Source organism: Grammomys surdaster, unplaced genomic scaffold (assembly GCF_004785775.1).
Source record: "Grammomys surdaster isolate TR1022 unplaced genomic scaffold, NIH_TR_1.0 335, whole genome shotgun sequence".
Classification (NCBI taxonomy): Eukaryota; Metazoa; Chordata; class Mammalia; order Rodentia; family Muridae; genus Grammomys; species Grammomys surdaster.
In genome coordinates, this window is record NW_021604754.1 from 1868113 (window position 1) to 1892164 (window position 24052).

At 41.5% G+C, this 24052-nt stretch overlaps 1 protein-coding gene across 1 annotated transcript in view; it reads right to left on the reverse strand.

Moving 5' to 3' along the window:
* The window catches only part of Tes (testin LIM domain protein), a 38218-nt gene that overhangs the window by 941 nt on the left and 13225 nt on the right, over positions 1–24052 (reverse strand). The window contains exons 2-6 of the mRNA XM_028778427.1: positions 17743–17828; positions 7615–7867; positions 6422–6751; positions 4066–4281; positions 3543–3701 (exon numbers count right to left, since the gene is read on the reverse strand). Coding sequence (XP_028634260.1) covers positions 3543–3701; positions 4066–4281; positions 6422–6751; positions 7615–7867; positions 17743–17828 — 1044 coding nt within the window. The remainder of the gene's footprint in view (positions 1–3542; positions 3702–4065; positions 4282–6421; positions 6752–7614; positions 7868–17742; positions 17829–24052) is intronic.

Here is a 24052-nt window from a genome sequence, read left to right on the forward strand (position 1 = left end):
TCTTTGTTTTGTTTTGTCTTGGAAAAGGTATTAGGCTGGACCTAAATTCCCGATACTTCTCCCCGCACCTCCCAAGTGCTGCGATGCCGGGTGATTTAGGTAGGGCTGGAGATCAAACCCGGGCCATCGTGCACACTATGCAAGAACTGTTCTTACGGAGGTATATTCCTAGCCCACATTCAGTATCCTGTGTATGTTATACTCCAATATACAAATGAGACAAACATATGCGTAATACTCTTCTTAACTGAACATACAGATGAAGAGAACAAGAAACAATCGTACATGTTATAGCAGAAAGCTACCTCCTGGAAATCGCCAAAGCACTAGAGTCATTTGCATTGTTCACATATCATCTGAATAAAAATGTAAAACATCTAAACTCTTTTTTTTACAACAACTGAGGGCATACTATGTGGTACTGACCAGCCTTAAGCTCCCCTTGTCTCTTGGTTGGGGGTTACTGCAATGAGGACAGCCATTGCTGCACAATGAGGTGATCCGTACTACACAGCCTCTCCAGACTTGAAATATAGTTTTTATATACATAGCTTCTTATTACAGAGACTATATCTACAGGTCAATCAACTACCTCTTGGCTGGGAAACGGACATACTTTCTTTGCATAACACAGACAGGAGTTCTGAATGCAAATGATACCCAATGTTAAAGCTGTAAATTCCCTCTGAATCTACAGCTGCACTATGCAAACAGTTGATTTTGCATGGAATTTCTGTAGTGTAATAGCTCATGTAGAATTTTGGTTTTCTGTGCTTCATATTAGTCTTTTAACACTTTAAAATTGTGTGACAGAGGAGCCATTTCACATGGAATATTCTATTTCCTTATGATTTACTTTCTTCTTTTCTTTCTGTTTTGTAACATTAATTGTGGATTGTTTTATTATTAGATAAGACATAGCAGTTTAGTATACAAATAAAGACAGAACTATTCAATTATATGTGGAATTAAGGGAATTCGTTAGGTCAAAGAGCATCAGATGGATATACAAATGGCATGCTGAATGTAGAGCTGATGGTTCCACACAGCTTAGCTTCGCAAACACAGTCAATCAGCATTCATCCTAGAATCTTATATATGACTCCAGGTAAGACCAGCAGATCCTTGCTTATCCAGAAAGCTCAAAGCTACGTATGCACGGAGGGCATGCATGGGGACTATACCCTTCGACACAGTGTGCCTGGCAGTGCATTTCCTGTGACACAATCCTCACGCAGCTCAAAGAGCTATTTCCTTCCACCCCTTCTGCTTTCTTTTATTTGAACCCAAGGTGTGAGGTAACTAATGCTGTGTCATCATGGGCTCTCTGGCTGGAGAACCCTGTGAGCCTTGCAGATGTGAATCTTGGGTGGCCAGTGGAAGTCCGGTGAGCACATGGGGACAAACCAGGTACCTCCCCATCTCGCTCCTCCTTCCGAGTCATTTTTACCTCCGAAATGTCCTGTTTAGCTAGACTGAGGACATTTCTTCAGGTTTAAAAATGTTTTCTCTTAAATGTTTTTTTTTAAATGTCAAAATCTCTGCACAGATGAACACAGTGAGTTAAATAATCCCCAAAGATGAGCAGCCCATTGACCTTGCCCGGGTGAGATAAAGACAGCTTTTTTTAATATTAGGCAAAGCCAATGGTTTACTTTACTGATTAAATGATTTAAATGATTAGGGTTTTTTTTTTTTCAAAACTGCTTCTTTTAAAAATAGATTTACTTCTGTCCACTGATTAGAAGAATAATATGGAGAGGAGGTTACAAACAGTGAATAAAGCAGTCTCATTGTTAATACCTTAGCTAAGGAAATATTTATGGGTACTTGGGACTTGTGACAGGCAAGTCAACAAAGGCTTAGGATCATGATTTCATTTTGGGAGGATTATCAGCCATGGTCAAGGGTGGTGGCTTTTAAAAGGAAAATATCCAGGTCCTCACATGCTACAAAACCTGAGCACTAAGATAGCCTTCTTCTATACAGAAGGTTACCAACATTTGGGGTTATATAATATATTACTACATATAACTATTTACTATCATGTTCCTGAGAGGAGGGAGGTCTAATGTCAGCCCCAAACAAATGAGAAATAAGAGAAAAATAAGTCAGTTGTTCAAGCACTTCCTAAGTGGAGAGCCTGAAGACAGAGAAAAAGGCAGCTGCTTCGCACACACATACGCACGCTCACATGTACACACAGGAGAGGCTAACCAGAGAGAAAGGATGGAGTAGGGAACCAGCAAAGGAGAAACACCACACGGGTATTTATATGAGGCAAGGCCTAAGGGAGAGTGAGCGACAGACAAACAAGGGAAGAACTAAACCCAGAAGGTAACGCGCCTTGGAAATGTCATCTGAGTTAGATAACTGCAGCAAGTGACAGGCAAGTCAACAAAGGCCTAGGATCACGGCTGCATTCTGGGAGGATCATCCGCCATGGTCAAGGACGGTGGCTTTTAAGGCAAGATGACTGTTGAAAGCAGGGGCAGGTTTGTGTGGACAGTAGTCAGGATCTGAGGGGAACTGATAAATAAACTGTGGTACAGCGAGTCAAGATTGCATTCGGGCAGACACCTAAGCTCACTTTTTTGTCAAAGCATCGGACTTTTAGAACTACACATAGGTACATTTTTTCCCCTCCCCCAGGAGTTTCCCCTATGTAATAGCTTAGGGGGCCTTTAAACTAAGAAAATGATTAGGTATGATTAGTAGGAACCTATCCTGCTATTCCTGGTTTGGAAGCCGACTATATATGGCCATCTCTTCACCATGTATCTACATTACCATCTCTCGGACAGCATGCAGCAGCAGGAGCTCTGTAACACAATGGGTGCCATAAAAGCACGCCCCCACATGAAGCACCTGCATGTCCCACACAATAATCTAAATATACAGGCCAATTTCTGCTGTACTAGATCAGTTCCTAAACAAATGTTTAGGAAACAGTCACTGAATAATCTCCAGGTAGCAAGTCAAGGTCCTAGTGAGTGGATTAGTAACATGTACTGAAAGTATGTTTTTTTTTAGATTTATTCATTTTAGTATTTATGTGTATGGGTGTTTTGCCTGAATACATGTCCATGTAACATGTGTGTACCTGGTCCCTGAAGTGGCCAAAAGATCTCATAGGACTGGAAGTACTGATGACTGTAAGCTGCCATGTGGGTGCTTAGAATAGAACCCAGGTCCTCTGGAAGTGCAACAAGCTCTCTTAAGTTTTGAGCCATTTTAAACAGAATCTGATCTGTGGTCATAAGAATAAATCCAATCCTATTAAGAAACTTTATTTAGTTCAGAAAGTATTACCAAGCTTCATATATAAGCTATATGGCAAATGAACAGGCAGAATGAGCCATCTTAAGGTAATCCGTGCATTTATGGCTTTTGAACTGCCTGGATTTAAACAGCCTATGAAGGAAGCACGTGTTTTCTTTGTACAGGCTGGCTCTTGGCTTCCCACTTTTAGGTGATGTAAAGAGAGGCAGAAAAGGAAGTCAGTGCACAGGCTGAGGTGAGTGTGGCCCTGCACTTCTTACCACAGCATGGTTCTTCACGTAGCAGGGCTTGCACACAGGCTTGTCACTGACCATCACGTATATTTTTCCTGCCAGGATGTTGTCGCAGTCGAAGCAGCAGAAGTGCTTCAGATGCCAATTCTGGTTTTCTGCTTGGGTATACTCATTGCTGAATATCAGCTGGCAAGAGGAGAAAAACAAAAGCCATCAGGAATTTGTTTTCTTTACCCCACAGTAACACACCCAGGTCCTTTCGACAGGCATGTAAACCTCCAAGAGCAGATGCCTTCTTGGGGGCTTAATATTTGAAAATGGTAGCATCAGGCTTGGGTTTGTTATCAAAATCAATCTTTTGTTTCTGATCGTTTTTCCATTGGTTAATCAGGGCACACAGAATGGAAAATAAACAAGTTGCTTGTGCCATCAGCGTCAGTGTTTGCGCCATCAGCGCCAGTACTTGTATGATGCCTGTTGTCTCCTGGAGGGCGGAGACCTGTGGGGCGTAAGGGAGAGGCTGCCAGCGAGCTGGCCCTGGAGAACAGACCTCATCACAGCCAGCACAGCGGGGCTTCTCACTGTCACAGTAATGTCTGCCACAGTACAGCTTCCCATTCTTCCAGAAGTAAATCATGTCGACCAGGAGTTCACCACAGGTGCTGCAGATAAAACACGCCGGGTGCCAGAGCTTATCATAGCCAGCCCTTTCAGCATAGATGGCTGGGTCTCCTTCCTTCATGCTGTGTTTGCAGCAGTAACAGGACTAGGGGAAAGAAGCCAGACACCAGTTATCAGAGCACTGACATCCTCAGTCCCCGGCACTGCGGTACACCTAGCAACCGTTTCTACAGAAATGACAATGCAGACCTGACATTTCTATGAAAACATCCTCTTTCCCCCCTGTGCTCCACACAGCACTGTTTCCCAAATGGAAGTCACTCACTGGGGGAAAGATTCATAGTTGTCTTCACCTCAATTTTTATGTCAGTTCTCTCAAAATTGATTACCTAAGAGCTATGAGTGAATGTATGGAGAACCGCACCTTAGTAACCGATACACTGATTGTATCTACGAGACATATATTACAGTCAGCTCAGACCTGATGCTTTATCTGCAGCATGATTCTCCTTTCCCTTCAAGTCATTACAAAGAAACTCTCTGAAAGAGAGTTTGAAATACCTTTGCCAAAAATTCAATCTGCTGCCCAGATTGAAGTCTGAATCGTAGTCGTGATCTTGCAAGCAAAACTAGATTACCCTAAGCATATATTATTCCTATGTACGTGGAAAGATGCTCTGTGATTGGATCTGAGGCCTGCCTGCTTCATAAGAGGGAATTCATGCTTATTACTATAAACCCAGTCCAAACCTGTGTCTGAGGAGGTCTCGGGCCCTAGGGGAAGACTTATTATTGTTGTTTGGCTGTATTGATAGAACAACAAACCACCTTCTAAATGTTCCTGTTTAGCTCACAAAGGCTACCTTCAGCCCTGCTCATCATGAACTCAGAGTCTCAGGCTGTTCAGGGAGCACTGAGGATAAGCGATGAGTGACTGGCCAGCTCTAAAGAGGACATGGATACCACTCAGGGGACATCACGGACAACAAGAGGGTAGAAAGCCTGTAAGAACTGGCAGAGGGAGGGAAGGACTGTGAGCTGTGGTCTTCTGGGCATGACTCCAGACTCCACCACTGTACTCAGGATCTCACAGCACCAGAAGCTGTCTGCACTGGGCCTGCCCGAGATTGGGCTAGTCAACAGTCCATCATGCATTGGGGAGGGCCTCACAGGGCTATGTCCCTCCCTGCTTAACTATTGGTTACTGATAGATTCTGGAGGAGGGGCAGTCATTGTCTTCATCTGCATACTCATTGGTGAGCGCACTAAGCTCCAATGCCAAGTTCCAATCTGTTGGCCACACAGTCTTGGTTAAACTCTGTAGATCACAATACAAAGCTACATGAACCCGAGAAAGGGACACGGGGGCTTAATGGGAATGAGAGGAAGATAAGAGCTCGAGGAGGATGGAGCAATCCGAACGAATTATATCTATATGTGAAATTGTCAAAGCACTTATTAAATCACACCTGTAAAGACTAAATCAGCTCCGTCAATGCAGGGGTTAATAAAATGCGCAACAGAAACTGACGGATGTTTCCTTACAGCTATCATAATAAGGTACAAAGAGACGATGCAGTCCTTGCTAAAGTGTGTGAAGAAGATGTTTAGTGATGTCATCACGACTCAGTGTTACACTGACGATATTAGTCAATGTTAGTCAATGTAATTAAACTAGAGGTATTAGATACATTAAAAAAAAATAATAACCAGTTAACACAAGGATTGTGTTTAGAAACAGATGCTGGGACCGGAGAAGTGGCTCAGCAGTTAAGAGGACCTGGCAGCTCTTCCAGAGACCTCTGTTTGATTCCCAGCAATTCTATGGTACGGCTCACAACTGTGTGTATCTCCAGTCCTAGGGAATCCAGCGCCCTCTTCTGGCCTCCATGGGCATTGCATGCATAAACAGATGCAAGCAAAAAAAAATTCATACACATAAAAATAACAAATAAAATATTTAAAAGCTTCTTAAATAAACAGATGCCAGATTGGTATGCTGTATTCAAGTAAGAAGCTAAAAAGCTAATGCTGACTACTGTGAATACATAAAACTTAAAATTATTCTTCATAATAATCAGAAAGTCTGGCTATAGATAGTTGGCCTAAATGTTCAAACACAGTAATTCTCTAAGGTAAGTCAAACTGAATTCTAATTAATTTTCTTCTCCTTACCTAATCCTTTAGAAACAGAAGAATGACCCCCCCAATACACACACAAAACAAGTTCTAAGAAAGGAAAAGATCCACAAAACATAAAGCAAATCAACATGGTGACGACTCACATATTGGGTCTTCTTGGATTCTGCAGACTTCCCCTTGGAACCCACTGCTGCCAGGGTGTTTCTGTCACTGGCAGGGTTGTGCACCTTGTCACTCTGAGCATTCATCTCAGAGGGAAACTTCACGTCACCCACTCCCAGAGCCTCACTCTTGTATTTCTTCACAAACTGCTCCATCTCCTTCACTTCTTTGGGAGATAACTCATGGCACTTAGAAGGGTCCTGGTCGTGTGCAGGGAGCTGCTTCGCCAGCTGCTTCTTCCGGTACTGCGCCCCCTCTGAACCTGCCACTGGCTGCTTCTCCTTAGGCAGCATCTGCATGTACCGCCTGGCCTGGAGTGCAGGAAGACCAGTGTTGAATGGGATTATTCCATCTTTTATAACACACACAAGAAACAAGTTTACTTAAGAAGAAGGGAGTTTCATCCTTTTGCTATAAACATCTAAAGATATTAACACATAACAAAACAGGTTTTAATGAGTATAATGTACACATTTTTTTTTTCTCCAGGAAATTAACTCCCTGTATCCAGTTTTAAAGAGCGTTTGGATTACTGCTGTTTATGTGTGCTAAGTCAGGAGATGTGTGGCTATATGGAACAGTCTGAGTGCATCACTATGAGTGCAGTGGGGATCAGTGGCTAGTTCATCATACGTAAACATTATTTGCAAGATTTACTGAAATGCCCTACATTGACCTTCCAGTGCTTTAGCTAGTCATAATAATGGAAAGAGCTTGATGCAAATCACACTTTTTGCCTTTTATAGTAAAAGAAATATAATGTTGGAAACTTTTTTTGTTCAGTTCTAAATACAGGCAAGAAATCCATTATTTATCCTTTCTCATTGTAACAAAAATCTTAAGAGTCTACCAGAAAACCGGCTAGATGGATATAAAACACCTGATTTCTTTTTCTGATTTTCATGTAATTACTAAAACTTTTAGAATATTCTCTTTAAAAAAAATAATAATAATAAGGTAAATTTAGATAGTTAGAAAAAGTCTCTGGGGCTTGTAGTAGACTCATGGTTTAAAAAGTAGGGATCAGTACCCAAAGTCAAAATAATGGGAACTCAAGAAACACACAAGAGATGTGTTATGGGTGACCACGTTACAAAAGGAGATGCCCTAGACAAATAATCTAGAGACATTAAAAAAAAAAAGAGCCTCCTTCCTCATCCCTCCCAGTACTTACCAGTGCCTGGTTCTGAACCGGGGGAGCCCACTCGTAGGTAACGGTGTTGATGGATACGTTCTTCTTGGCAGCCACTGGATTGGTCAAGATCATAACATTGCGTTTGTACATGGGAATTCCATCTGACTTCAGCTTAGCGATCAGGGTGGTGTACTTGGTATCTTCAAAGAGTCTCCCCACCTTCCGGTCCTCCTCAGTGCTCAGGAGGACATCATGCTCTTCTTGACCACATTTGCAGTTACGACATATTTTCCTATGATTTGGGAAAAAAGCAGAAAATGACCAAGTACGCCAAGCCACTGGTGCACGTGCAGTCCTTCGTGGTTCCTAAAATACCTTAAAAATGTATTACATAGAACACAAAAAGTCATGTTGTCTCTTTCATAGGAAAAGGATGAGAATTCATAAACTTAAGCAAGAGAGACACAGGAGGACACACCCTTACTTAATATGACTTTGAAAAATTAGGTTATAGGTAAGAAGTACATGTCCAAAGGCCGAGCCAGCGTGACTATAACCCAAGTGGTCTTTGCCCACGACTCCTCAATCTCACACCAAAATAAATGAATGAATGAATGAATGAATGAATGAATGTCACCTAAAGTATCACAGCAGGAAATTTCATGTTTCATTCATTCCCTGGGTATTATTTCATTGTCCCTCCCCAAGTTATTCTTTTAAGTGAGTGGGACATTCATATACATTCCCCCATAAAACAATCACAGTCCTACATTTCACTCTATAGCCTGTTTCAATTTCCTTTCCCGTTCTGACTTCAATTTCCTTTCCTTCCCTTACCCATTTTCATATTTCCTTTCTTAGTTCCTTCCTTTTTTCCTTTCCCTTATTTTTTCAAACTCTTATCCACCAATTATCATGTCTTCCATGATGTATCAAAGAAAAATGGGCTGGTATTAGTTTCAGGCCAGCGAGGGCTACATATCGACATCCTGTCTCCAAAATAAGACAAATGAATTAATGATTCTCTAATGGAGTTTCTACGAGTTTAACAACACAACCCATTTCCACTAATCTCTCTAGCAGCCGACATTCTCACACGCAAGCTACATGTATGGCCACGTATTAAGCAGCATGCTTGAGACCGGACCCAATGAAAACCACAGGTCCAGCCTTTGAACTTCTAAAATCTACTTCCTGGTGAGAAGACGACACAGACACACATGGACATTTTAATTGCATTTGTGTTAGGAATGAAAAATAGGGCTACCACGACAGTCGGATTTTTTTACTTCAACCTGGTAAGGAAAGGATTCCAAAAGAAAGTGATATTTAAGTTTAGAGCTGAAAAGATGCATAAATCATACGTGTGGGGGTGTGCAGGCGTTATTTGTGGCTGAGGAAAGGTTCCCAAGGCTTGAATAGAAAGAGTATTTGCAGCAGCCCTAAATTAGGAGAGAGCTCTTCGATAGGTCTCGTAACAGAAAAGGCTGGGAGCAAGTGAGTATGAAGCCCATGAAGCTGGAGAGGGACATGCAGGCACACCCTGTAGAGTGTGACCTCCATTACAATAGCAACTCAGAGGCACTGAATCATCGATAATTAGTAACAGGAAGACATCTATTGTTTCAAATATCACACAACCTACCATGCAGAGACTGGATTACAGATGAAACATATTTGAAGGCTACATAGCATGTCAGTCTTTCAGATACAGACACTTCGTTCAAAAACTGTGCATGTTGCCAAGAAGCGCTTGCTGGCAGGAACCTGGTATGGCTGTTCCCTTAGAGGTTCTACCAGCACCTGACCAACACAGATGCAGATACTCACAGCCAACCATCAGACTGAGCCTGGGGACCCCAATGGAAGAGCTGGGGAAGGACTGAAGGAGCTGAAGGGGATTGCAACCCCATAGGAAGAACAATAACGACTAACTGGCGCACCCAGAGCTACCAGGGACTAAACCACCTACCAAAGAGTACACATGGAGGGACCCCATGGCTCTAGATAACATATGTAACAGAAGACGGCCTTGTCAGGCATCAATGGGAGGAGAGGCCTCTGGTCCTATGGAGGTTTGATGTCCCAGCCCAGGGGGATGCCAGAATGGTGAGGACAGAAGGGGTGAATGAAGGAGCATCCTCATAAGAGGCAAAGGTGAGGGAGGAGGGGCGAATGGGATGGGAGGGGCTGTGGAGAGATAACCAGGAAAGGGGATACCGTTTGAAATGTAAATGAATAAAATGATTAATAAAAATTTTAAAAACGTGCATGGAGTTAGCTGTGCTGTGGTTTTTAATAACAGCAGCACTGTGGCTGCTTTATAATGTAATTTATACATTATATAATGTAATGTAATGTCCTGGAAACAGGTCCCTAGAGAGTGGAGACAAAAAGATTTCAGACGTTACAGTCGAATCTAAGCTTGTGGATGACTTAGGCTTACGGACAGATTCTCAAAAAGACGACAAGGATTTGGGTGATGAAAAAGATGGTAAAAGGAATGTTTAATTTATCAAGATTAAAAACACAAAAGAGAAATAGATGTAAGGTAAGGGATGTGGAAGGTTGAGAACAATGTCAACTAACGGGACCACCCAGATGTAAGAAAGGCTCTTTTATAGCTGTAATAAAATCCATTAATTCACCACAGAATTTTCAACACTAAACTACTGTGGTATTTGGATTGCCTGGGATGTGGGGATAATAGTATCAAGTAGACTGCAAGATACACAATCTAGTGTATTCTGCTAAAACGTGGCAAAACAAAACAAACTCCTCGAATCCTGATATCCAGGGAGCAGTATGTGATGTGAATAAACTGTGTCAGCACCTTTGTCTCCTGGGGAGAGCATGGCGTGAGAGGCTGAGGACGCAGAACGGTGTTGGGAAAGGAACAAACTGGAAAAGATGACGGTGGAGGACGAGTGACAGGGCAACTCCAAGGCATTAGAGTTTTAAGCTGGAAGGGAAATAGAGGGCGATGGAGTTGAGCGTTTCACAAAGCACTGTATAACTGCAGATTGCCCAGGAGGTCACTACAGATGCAAATTAGCATTAGATACTGTTAAGTGTGTGTGCTAAATTACACAGATCACAAACAAAATGACTTTAGAGTGTACATGCACAGACCAGAGAGGATGACAGGACAATTGCTGGGTGAAGTATTCTATTAAAGAAATTATGAAAAGGGTTTGTAGAACTCCAAATCACAATAGAACTCTAAATCTATATTAATAGCATTAGGGGAAACTAATTGTGTGAAAGGCTACCTCTCCTTACTAAAAGCATTTAATGTCTCTCAGGATCACAATAGGTAAAAATCAAGAGGCTGACAGAAAAGTCTCTCTAGGGGGGAAAAACACCCATCCCCAATCCACCCAACACTGAGCATACATTTACAGTAAGTATATTAATTTTAAAATTTGAGATGATAGACTAACCCTGCTATCTCCAATTCTATCCATATTGTCCAGTATGTATTATTCAGAACAGTGAGAAGAAAAATCAATGAACTACAAGTGATAAGAATTCATCAGAAAGAAGAGAACAAAGGGGGCAGGAGAAAGGGACAAAGAGGCAGGGGGAAGAGGAACAAAGAGGCAGGGGGAAGAGGGACAAAGAGGCAGGGGGAAGAGGGACAAAGAGGCAGGAGGAAGAGGGGCAGACACTGGAGACAACGAGCTCATTGCTTTGCTTGTGCACATATTGGTCAGGAAACTTTATTTGGTAAAAATCTGTGGCGAATTAATGAATTTTATTACAGCTATAAAAGAGCCTTTCTTACTTCTGGTTATCTCATACCCCCATCTAGTGGAAAGGAACACATCACCCTTCGACAGTGTGCTATTTGCCCAAAGTTACCCAAAACAATGGAATTATCTCTAAAACTATCACATGGTGGTTACATCAAGATTAAAACCATACCAGAAGGTATTCTGGAGAGGGGATGAGGTAGAGGAGGAATCCAGTTCTCAAAACAGGCAAGCAGACCTAGATGGGGGTATGGACCGTGGGGTGCGTTCCACTAATCAGCAAAGTGAGTGCTCACAGGGATATCAGGTGACTCTCTGCCTTTGGATCTGGTGACCTACGTTTCATCACTAAATATGTGTGCCATAAAATAAGGAGCTCGGGGCTTTTTAATATTCAATAGAAGACACTTGCTGGTGGGTAAACATGAGTTTTAGCATATTGTAGGTATAGTTACATTTACTGTAAATGTACTAAGTAAAAAGTATCCATTGATCAGTGACACCAGACCCACCTCTATCGCTTTCTTACATGGCTTGCTCATCCTTTGGAGGATTCATTTTTTGGATGAAGCCTCGTTTTCCTATCTACCCCTTTACCTACTTACTACACTTTTACCAGGCAAATCGTCTCAGGTTATACAACGTGCTAACAGCTATGGTGAACAAAATAAATAAATAAATAAATAAATAAATAAATAAATAAATAAATAATAAAGCATTCCATTATCCCCAGTGCTCAGTTTTCTAAGTAGAGAAAAGCCATTATTGATTAATGAACAGTCTTAAATTGGGAATGTTGTCTAGCTCTTCTGTATTCCCACTCCCAAAGGGATAAATGTGAGACTGAACACTTGGTAAAATGTGACCCAGAAAGGGCAGGCTGGACCCTTTCTCAGTCTAACTGTCATCACTGCTGCAGCTGGAGTGAGCACACCCTCCCGGCTACCCCACTACAGCTCCATGCCTGCAGAGGACAACCTGGCACAAGCCACCCCACCATCAAGATACCTGTAAAACCTGAGCAGGTGTCACAATCTGGACATTGTGGAAATCTATGTTGTATGAGTTATAAATTGCTCTTAAATCTCTTCATAACAATTCTTACAGTTTTAGCCTTCATCACCAGGTACATGGAGAAATAGCTAGCTGGACTCAGAATTAAGATAGGTTAAAAATCATCCTTTCCTTTTTTTTTTAACTTTAAAAAAGAGAAAAATAGACTTTGTCTAAGGTGTGTATGTGGGGGAAGAGGAACTCTTGTTTGAAATAAAATGTTATTTTTTAAAACTTACCACCTAAAAGTCACACACACACACACACACACACACACACACATACACACACACACAGAGAGAGAGAGAGAGAGAGAGAGAGAGAGAGAGAGAGACAGAGAGAGAGAGAGAGAGACAGAGAGAGACAGAGAGAGAGACAGAGAGAGAGAACAAATCCAGACTCTACACTGTGACGACCTAAGAGTTCTTGAGTTAAACCCAAGGAAGAGAACAGAATTTCTAAACCCTTAACAAAGAAAAAGACAGAAATTTATAGTTCCAAGCTGAGGCAGTCAAGAAACTCCAATTCACCTGAGAGAGAAATTATTTTTTGTAGCAATGATACATAAAAATTATTATTTTTCCATTGAAAGTTGCAGAACCTGAACAGCTCCAACACACTGCCAGCTGCCCCGGTGATCTAAGAACAAGGCCGTGGCACTGCTACAAACCATAATTTAAAAGGCTGGAAGCTGCCCTTTTGTAACAGGGACATACATATATGGGCAGGAACATGGGCCTCTGTTACAGAATTCAGCACAAAGGTTACTCCATTTATGGTCAGGAGCCTTCAGTTTTCTGCCAGGCTTAAATCAATTAGCAATTCTGCAGTACTTGTACACTGCAATTGAAGTAATTTTTGTCTTTTGTAAAGTGTGACTGTTTTAACATAGTTAAGATGAAACTATAGTTCTGTTACTTATATGATGAATGACCTATGGTTGTAATGATCTTACTACATATTCAGTATAAAAAAAAAAAGTTGGCTATAAGTGCCTTAAAATCTTGGGACTGTGTCGGACACTTCATAAGTACTTACATCTGCATATTGCTGGAAGTGTGTCCCGTAGATAGTTTTTGGTGGGTAGATCTCAGCTTTCTTAATCTCTAGTTTTCCTTTAGTCTTGGAATCTCCAGCACACTGAAGGGAAGCCCTCACAGATAAAGGATGCCATTTATCACAAGGATCTCTAGGCCACCAAAATCACACATCAGAGCAGACAGCTGGTGACACTCAAAGCTGCGTGGTTGTCAAAGTGAAAATGTGTTCCCCTTTCTAATGTGGCATGAAGAAGAACACTTAGGAAGACTCTGCCAAGCTCTGGGTTCAAGTTTTGCTCGCTCTCCATATGGTCTCTATTTACTTTCCTGAGCCTGCTTCCTCACATAATACAATGGGTGTGAGGAAAATTAGGGAGTATCAGGAACATAAAGTGCTGTGAGAAGCAGAATCTAAGGACAACTCTAAGACTTTCACCTCTGATGTTATTCCCATAAATATGTTGTCTGATAAATGGGGAGAGGGGCATTCAGGCAAACCTACTCTAATCACTGAAGCCCTTAAAAAGGAATGAAGACAGAAGTCATGGGGATTGAAGATATAGAAAAGTTCCTAACTATTGTTGACTGAAAGATGAAAGTATTTGTGTGTCAAGGTATGTGTGTGGCTTCCAAAGATGACAGCAACTTCATCTGAAAAGCAGCTAGGAACCAGGGACTTCAGCTGTCCAACAACAGCAAAAATCAGATTCTACAAACAGCAGGAAGGAGCAATTAGATAAAACACACATCAACACTTTGATAGAGGCTTTCTGAGATGCCAAGAACAGAATGGGCTACACTATCCTTCTCCCTCCCCAGCTCGTAACGTGTAAGAATGGAGGCTCAGGTAATTAACTGGTGGTCTTTTTACCCACTGAGTTCGTCATAAGTGGCTACCCAGAAACAGAAACCCTCGACAAGTGCAGCATCTGGGAATGGTTCATAAATTATACTTAATAGAAACCCATTGGCACTAACCAACCATTTTAACATTTTTTAGTTTTGCTATTTGAATGAGGTTTGCTGAGCGGAGCTGGAATTTTCCCTCTAAACTCCTATAAGTGCAAAGATTTATTTTTAGTTCCCCAGAATTATTGTGACAAGTTCTGACCTTCCATTTGCCTCTCTGCATCCATGCTCCTCCACCTACAGCACTCTGGCTATGACTAGCGGACTCCTTTGTCCTTGGCAATGAGGCCATGGAAGACACTAGTCAGAGGCTAAAGGGTAAAGCGGAAGAGAACCAGGACACTCTGTAGTATTCAGGAGAAACAATCTCTAATTTTGAAATCGGCGGAAGCACCCAGAAGGAGGGGCCCCGAATCATATTTTATCCCCCCCCAGTTCATATGCTGAACTCCAATTGCCTAATGGAAATATAGTTAAGATTAAAGTTTCCAGGGGTAACCAAGGTTCTATGAGGTGATATGGAAAGGGTTCAAATATGATAGGACTGAAGGCTATACATAATACATGGATGACTTCTCCCATATGTGCACTGGCCATGAGAGTGCACAGTGAGAAAGTGACTGTCTACAACTCAGAAAGCGGGCCCTCGACAGAAATGTATAGCTTTCACAGTGGCTGGGGAAATACATTTGTGTTTAATGCACTAAAACTGTGTTGTTGGGTTTTTTTTTTTGTTGTTTATAGCAGCTAGAACTGTGTTGTTGGTTTTTTTTTTTGTTGTTTATAGCAGCTAGAGTTGACTAATACAGTAGGCAATAGTATTGCACATCTAAGAATTTCTGTTTCTAGTACTGGTAGGTAGTATCTATCCAAGCATGCACATATGTAGTAAGAAATTCAGAGGATTTTGAGGAATAACAAGGAACACATAGTTGGGACTACATGATACTTAGTGAGAAAGGCTAGATAAATGGGTAGAGGCCAGAGGCTGAGGTCTGCCAATGGAGGCCAAATAATGTCATGAAAGGAATAGATCCGTTGTGTATGGAGGGTTCTCAGGCAATTGGAAGTACAAAACAGCATCTATCCAAGCACTTCAAAATACCATTCTGTGACTATGGGGATGCTAAGGACTGAGTCCTAAATGTCAAACTTCACTGTGAAGATGGGGATGATTCAGTGGCTGGAGACCCCACGGCTCTGGTTTGTAGATGACATCTGTGTTTGCACTCGGGATCATTTCTCTAGAATATGTTTCTATGACTTTTCCAAAAGGGCGCTAGAAAGATGGTTCAGTGGGTAAGCCCAGCTGCTGCTTTTCCAAAGGATGAAGGTTCAGTTCCTGGCATCCATATGGATGCTAGCAATTGTCTGTAACCTCAGTGTCACAGGCCCCTTCACCCTCTTCTGACTTCTGAGGGGCACCATCAACACATGTGGTGTACAGACATACATGGAGGCAAAATACACATACATGTAAAATAAAAATGAATAAATAAATACTTTGAAATGTATTTTAAAAAATACTGAAAACCAGTTGCACCAAGAGGTCAAAGGCCTCTGCCTCTGGTCTTCCAGTTTTAGAGAATGGTACTGGAGAAAAGAGTTTGGACCCCTGCCAGGAGGATTACAGCTTTTCTAAGAAATATACGGAAGAATCATACAAACCCAGCTAGGCTGGAGACTCTTGGACCCTAAGACTATGGCCAGTTTATCAAAGCAGCCTGTTTGATAAAACTAAGAAAGGCTTTTCATGCTACAGAGGTTGCCTGGCCAACCTTTCAACAGTTTGAAACGATCAGATTATAGCAGAACAATCTGCAGACCAACAAGGCACTCTAAAACCTCGTTTACAGAAAAAGCAATCTCCCTTAGGAATGAGCTTTTGAATAATCTCATGAGCAGTTTGGGAAATTACATAGCTGAAAGGATTATTTTAAGTTTAAAAAACCCAGCAGGGGGCAGTGTGTCCCTCCGAAAAGTCATCTGGTAGACACAAAGGAAAGGTGGTGAAGAGGTGAAAGGTGAACCGGTCACCCTGGTATCTTTGGGCTCCTCATCCATGCATTCAATAAATAGAGAAGATAAACAAACATCAGTCCTTCTTCCCCAAACAATACAACATACCAACTAGTCACAGAATTTACCATGTATAAAATGTCTGAAGAAGAAATGGATAGAACACAAGCAGACACAAGATTTACGGTGAGGTTTGAGCATCTGTAATTCTGGCCCTTCAGTAGTGCCTGTAGATAACCTCATTCTAATCCTGAGAAATTAGTCTGTGTTCAATGATATTATCTTTGTATTACCCTACAGGCAATGAAGGTACTTAAGTCTGGAATTTACCAACTCCATGGAAAATTCTAAGCTCTTTAAAAATAAACAAAAATAAGGAACTGGTCTATTATTTGTGGAAACATGGATTTCTCTTACCACTGCTCTTTAAAGCATTTATGTCTGGTACCTACAGCTTACTAAACACGCAAGCTTTTCAAGGAGACTAATACGTCAGATTTTATTGTTTCTCCCCTTAACTTACACTGTATCCATACATAATGACTGTGGAAACTTATTTTAGTTTCTATGGTAATCTGAAACAGGGAAGTAGGAGTTAAATGGAGATCAGTGGGGACTGGAGCCGCAGCTCAGTGGAGAGATGCTCACTCTGCATACATGAGGCTGTGGCTCAATCCTTAGTGTTGAAAAAAAAAGTTTATTGCCACAGGGGAATCATTATCCTCTGTGGAATTGATTTGTATTTTTTTATTTTAACAATACTATGCTGACTCTGACTTGAGCAGGCATGTGGAAGAACTTTTATGTTCTTTGAAGGAACTGGCTTCCTTTTTTTTTTAGATTTTTAGGATCCATTATCTTCTGTCTTTCAGATACATGCACTTCATTCAAAAAATAGCAACAAATTCTTAAAGTTTCAAGCCCCTCAACGTTTCTCAGTAATAAAACTACTTCTGAGAGAATTTTTAAGAATTCAACAGTGTCATTTCTTGGCACCTAGGACATGGACATGTAAGGAGACACGCATGCTGCCTGCACTGGAATGGTAGGTGTGAGCTGCAAGGGGTTCATTGTTAATAAGAAGTTAATTGACAGTCCAGAAGGGTTACCACAAACTCCTCTGCCACTCAGAAAGGCATATTCTGTATTTGGGACATCACAGGAAATCTGAAAGACAGCAAAGAAATCAGCCAACTGTGCATATGGTTATCAGCAAACCTACTTCATGATGTGAACACAGAACAGGTCACTTGGCATTAACTTCTAATCAAAGAGAAGCCCAGTAGCTAAGGAGCTGAGTCCAAGAACTTGCCAGAGAGCACCAAGAACACTGTCCAAGGGCCCTGCCTGAGGGGGGGAAAGGCTAAGACTACTAGGTTCCAAGAGCTCACCTCCAGAAGTGTAGTTCAAATCCTTCACAGTTGTCTTTGCATTTTAGACAGGGGGCTCCAAATCCTTGCTCATGACCTAAGCCCATCTGTTAAGGGGAGGAACAAAAGGGAATCTATTATTATACATTTTTAAAATTTTTAAAAATTCAATAAATCACACTTTTAATTCCACTTAACGCTCTTGTTGACGTAACTCTCAAACAACTCCTTTATGAGCCTCACATTGTTTAGCCAGCTCTGACACCAGGTATGTAAATGGAAGCCGCAAGAACATATATAGCATTCTTTATATTCTCCTTGCTTTTATCATGAAAGGAAGAGAAGCAAAATACAATTTCATAAAAGAATACAAATACTGAAAGTCACAAAAAATCATGGATTCATGGCTTTGTCCCTTTTGTGTTCTGAATACAGGTTCAGGGAGGACACAGAAAGCAGTGCCTGAAAAGCAAACAAATATGTGAAAGAGTTTAGGAATTATGATTCAAGGGTTACTTTATATTACGAAAGTAAAATCGCAGCAACTACAAATGCTTGTTGAATACCAGCAAAAGTATTCCATTATACTTACCGTTTAAATCTTACAAAGCCTCACACAACATTTAGGAAGCAGGTCCTATTTCCCCCTGTTCTTTACAGATGATTGTATTGAAACCCAAAAAGGTTTCAGAATTTGCTCAGGATTGAAATGTCAATACATTCTGGAACCTACCTGGAAGCCTCCTCTCAGAGGACTAGCTTTCATGGCACCCAAAGGTGTTATAAGGGCTGACAAGGGAGAAAAGCAGTCGGCAGGCTTATCCGGCTGTACATCTAGATTTTACACTGACTACCCGGGCAAGCTATCCATGATGGTGCAATAGTGGTACTCTGTTTGAGGGGTAACTAACAGCTGACTACTTAGACTTAAGACTCACCTCGTGAATAGAGATTTATGTCTAGTACTAAAAACCAAACAATTATCTACAGCTAAGAGATCACGGACACTAAAGGGGAACCTACTACTGGCATGTTCCTAAAGCAGTAGACTGCAGTCTCAATACATAGTCTTATACCCATCTATGGGTACTCCATAAGAGTATTTCTCACTCCTCATCCAAGAAGTATCTCTTTGCAGTAGATGCAAACTATTATGTGAATTCACAACTGGACAAATGCAGAGGACAGCTGGCTATGGCATACCCAAACCCAATGATGCACCTACAACAGGCCCAGGGAACATGGCAGGAGAAGAATTGTATAAACCAGAGGACCAGATGCCTGCTGCTGGATAGTACCTTCTAGATGTCACAGGGAAGCTGCACGCATGAACTCTCAACAATATGGTCACCGACGCAAGATAGGCTTAACAAGAGATTTTTGGACTCATGGGAACACTAAAATACGTGTGCTCATGTATCTAGGCTTCTCTGGAACTTAATTAGATTAACACTGACTTTTTTCCCCCAAACACACATACGTTCACCTTTTCTGAGTGCTCAGACTTAGTGAAAGAAGCAACAATGTCCCTGACAGAGAAGTTAAGTGTAGGGGAGAGACAGGTCACAGCAGTATACACTATGTCCTGAGACCCAAAAGACAGAGTCCTAATTAAAAACAAAACACAAAAAAGACACCTCATTTTCAGAATCATTGCTAGCAACCAAAGCTATGAGACAGAATTCCAGGCTGGCAATGAACTAATTTGCCTATGACAGAGATGATTTTTACATACCCACGTGTTGTTCTACAACACTTAAGCCTCACTGAGGCTCAACTAAAGATCTGTCTTATGCCCCGTAATTAGGTAAGAATTTTCAACCTCAATTATGACAAACACAAATCTCTAAGAAAAGAGATTTGCGATCCACATTCTCATTCCTTGTTCAGCAGATGTATCTGCTTCCAGACTGAGTTATAATCTGGAATGCAGTTCTAAAACTTGATACAACAACATTATCTGGAGAGGACATAGCTCTACAAGTGTAAGTCAGCTTTCTTCTGATCTGTTCCTCCCTGAGGCTTCTGGGAGTGCCAGCCTCCCTCTCAGAAATAAGATGAAGGAAAATGTACCGATTCTACTTTGTAGAGCCAGAACCATCCACCACTGAGCTGTTCAAGGTCTATTTTATACCTTTTAAGGCACAGTGCCAGAGGACCTGGGCTGCCCCAACTCTTTTGTATTTCAGTTCATAAGCTCTGTTCTAATAGTTCCAGCAATTTCTCTCCCCAGTTTACTCCATGTTCAGGATTCCCTGAAATATACAGGACCCAGAATCCTCAACACACGTCTTCCCTTTCTTTGCCCTCAGCACAGACTACCCCCAATTGGACACAGTCCTCTTTTTAACAAAAGAGATGAGTCTTGTGTTTGGACACCCAGGTCTTACAGGCTAGTTTGTGCCTAGCTCTCTGAGCTTGAGAACTCTCAGTGAGGACTAATAGGGATGGTGTTAGATACACAGGATGCTGTTCAGGCTGTGTAGGACGGGGTGGAAGAGTGAAGAGGAAGGCCTAGATGTTAGGTCCTGGCCAGCTAAGACATTCTCACTGTTTAGACAATAGAATTCAGATCCTAGGACTCATGAACACTACCATTTGTGTGCTTATGTGTAACAGCAATATAAAAAAAAGATGAGAATTGTATAGTTACACGTATTAGGGAAAAAACAAAACAGAGAACTCTGAAAATGAAGAAAGACTATTGAAGAAGAGTCAAGAAAACTGTGGTCTGGTCCTACAGTCTCACCAGCTGCATTCAATGATTTTTGAAGACATTTTTCTCCCATGAGTTTCATCTAGATAAGGAAAGAATTGAATCTGAATCGGATTGACTCCAACTTTTTTTGAAATTCTAAAATTACGATTGCAAATCATATGTTGGGTAACTTTATCTTCAGTTAGCCACTTAGCAACCTGTCCAAGCTAAATTGCTAAGCATGGAATGATCATTTGAGAAAGGCAGTGTATGATCAGCTCCTGCAAGCCACCATAACCTCAGTCTGTAGAGTATGTAGAGGACACAAGCAAGTCCAGCTGTTGAGTGACACAGCTCAGTTCTGCCACGTATCTTCATGTCACCAGAACTGGGTGATCACATTCCCTGCAGAATCAACACTGGTGCCTTAAAAACACATGGTTTTCATAAGCACACAAGTTCTGAAGCTGTCTACTTTATATAATTTTAGCAACACATTCTGGCCAGTGTCAATAGAAGGGTATGACAGATTGATTTTTTTTTCTCCTTTATTGTTCAAGAAAACAACAGGTCCTCTGGATTGACTATATTCGGAGAAATCATAGCTGGGCTTTGAGAATACCTATCAAGGTCCTCTGAAAGAATACAAGTGCCTCTACAATAGTTATCTTGAATACCAGTCACAAACAAGATGTATTAAATAACCGTAACTATAGGCTCCAGAAACTCAGCTTACATTTCCATGACCCGAGTCTCCAATCCCCTGCTTCTCTCTGTTCATTTTAGAGTTAGGAATGGAAGTGGTATCAGTTCCTCCATAATCGTAATGTCAAGAAACCAGATATGCTGGCAACGTTTCAGGTGACCCTCTTGATCCAGAGCAGAGAGATTGCATGTTATATACTTGGAAGAGAAAAGTGGGGGGGTGGAAGAGGAAGGGGTATAAAACATCTGGTATTTCAAACATGGTCTGGATTGATCTGGAGACAACCTGGATCTGGAAGATATTATAGAGTGTTCAGGGTGAGATCATGTGAGTCCTGCTGCCTCATAACCAAATTTCCCTGTGGAGTATGACTTGTATGCGGTTACTAAACAAGCAAATGTTACTCAGACTGCTAATCACCGTGGAATGAAGCTTCCCGGGGAAAGAGAGATAAAATACGATATATTCTCTTATAGACACCGAGTAGTTTCTGTGAAGCCTCACTCCCTTCCAATCAATAAATCTTGACCCATCTTGGACCCAAGGTCTTAAAGTGCTGCAACTGTTCGGATCGCTCCCTGTTTCCTGATCTCTACCAAGACATACATGCTTCCCCCAAAACAGCGAGAGAGGTGAGTTAAGTCAAACACTGACCTAAAACAGGAAGAGAGAAACACCCTTCACCTTTTATACACCTTGCCAACTCTCTCAGGTCAGAAAACAAAATAACTAATTGTCATTAGGACTCGTGATTAATTACCACTAATAAAACCTCTAGGTTTGCCTTTTTTTTAGAATATCAAAATTTCCTTTCTTACTCATCAAAATACATGAGAGAAAGACTAGCACGACGGTTGTGCCTATTTGTCTAGTCATCTCACTGAGGGCCCGAAGTCGTCTTGATTTGTGTGGTAGCATGCAGTTCTAAACACTCCAGGTTGCTTGCTCAGCATCCAGTGTCTTTGCTCAATCTCCTCGTGGTAATGTGTATCACATTCTAACTCTGTATGTCACCTTGCTGTTTCAATAATTCACCCTACCAGCAGTTGCAATGCTTCTCAAATTGGACGCTTTTAGTGAGGTAATGAAGTCCTCTTCTCTCCAATGTCAGAGAAGTTACTTTAAAACCTGCCACTGCCTCATTTCTCCCCTTCTTCCTCCTGCAACCATGTTCCCTAAGATCTGTGCCCTTGCCTGGGTCTCCATTCCTTCTCCCCATCTCTCTCCACCCAGTCTACAGACCCAATTCTAATGTTGAATACTCTGATAAGCTTTCTTTATTCCCCGCTTCGCACAGGTCTTGGTAGAAATCTCATTATTTAGTGCTTAACTGCACTGTGACAGTGACTGTGAGCTGCTGGCCATGAGCCTGAAATTCCAGCAGTGCTAGAAGGATTTACTTATTTATTTTCTCTAATCGAATGCTCCTGCCCCCCAAAACTTCCACTATTTTCACAGGAATGGGCCAGCAAGGGATCATAGTGGGAACAGCAGCAAGCATTCATACTTCCACGCATGCTTCTAAGTATTTCCCATGAATCATGTTGTTTGGTGTCCACAGTTCCATCGAAATGACAAAAATGATTTGTGACGCAGGAAGTGTGCTATAAATATGGGTAAAAGCAGGGATTTACTGTCACCTTGCTTTCTTTTTTTTTTTATGTTTTTGTTTTCTATCAAATCTCTCTACTCAGATGTCACACTAAACAAAACTTCGCTCCTTCCCCGTAAATAATTTTCTTCTCGGCATGTTGGTTGTTCACTCTCTCAGGACCAGAAAAGTCTTCCCAAACTCAGGACAGAGAACGGCATTTTTTTTTAAATTCTCAAAGCCCCATTCCCAAGAAATATATGAGCATATCCAATTATACATACATGTACAAACTACTATAAACCAGTTTATAAAATACTATATACAGTGCCAGGCTTGATTGGTAGAAAATTTCCAGAGATATATTTATCAGAATATCTCTACAAGTCTATAACACACCAGAGATTTTTATTTAAGAACACATACACACACACACACACACACACAGAGGTTGGAATGGTTTGTATAAGAGTCCACATAACCTTTCTTACAGGAAATCCACCTGAGACTATGATCAAGAATAAAGAAATAGGCACAAGACCTCAGTCCGATTGGGGTGTTACTACATGACTGAAGTTAAAGCGTACTTGTAGCCAATTATTCTTTATTTGTTTTATTTGTGTGTGTGTGTGTGTGTGTGTGTGTGTGTGTGTGTGTATACAGCACTCAAAAGCCAGTTTAGTCACAGATAGATCGTATTAGGGACATGATTGCTGCTGAAGTCACTTCTTAATTAAGACTGGGTCCTGGACGGACTCTGCAATGACATGCACTTAGGCAACACGCCCTGAAAAACCCTCTTTATTAGCTATAAAAGGGCTTTTCAGAACCTGAGTCCAAAAGGTATCTGTGGGCGTGCCTGGAAAGAATGTGGACTGCAGTGAACACTCCTAATTTGGTCTTGTGTCTGTCACTTCCTCCATGGCTGGCTACAAATGGGGCCACTCAGACAGAAGTATACCAAGAAGCCTGATGAAGATGCTGTACCCCAGGATTTGAATAGTGCCATCGTTTCTGACGTCTGCGAGGTCCGGAGCATAATTTCTTCAGGAGTGTCTCATTATATTGTGTTATTGAGAGCAGGGGAAGGTTTCTGCAGAGCGACTGACTGACCCTTGCTCCCAACTTGTCTAATTGGAGTGTATATAGGAACCAGGAAAGGACAGGCATGTCTTTACCAAACAGACGAATAAAAGGCTTGCAGTAATGGCTCAGACAGCTGTAGAGGAAGCTGAGAAGGAAGCAGGGAAATCTGAAATAACCTGGGAGTAAGACCCAAAGGAGACGGCCCCCGGGTGGGGGTGGGGGTACACAGAATAAAAATCACTTCGAATGG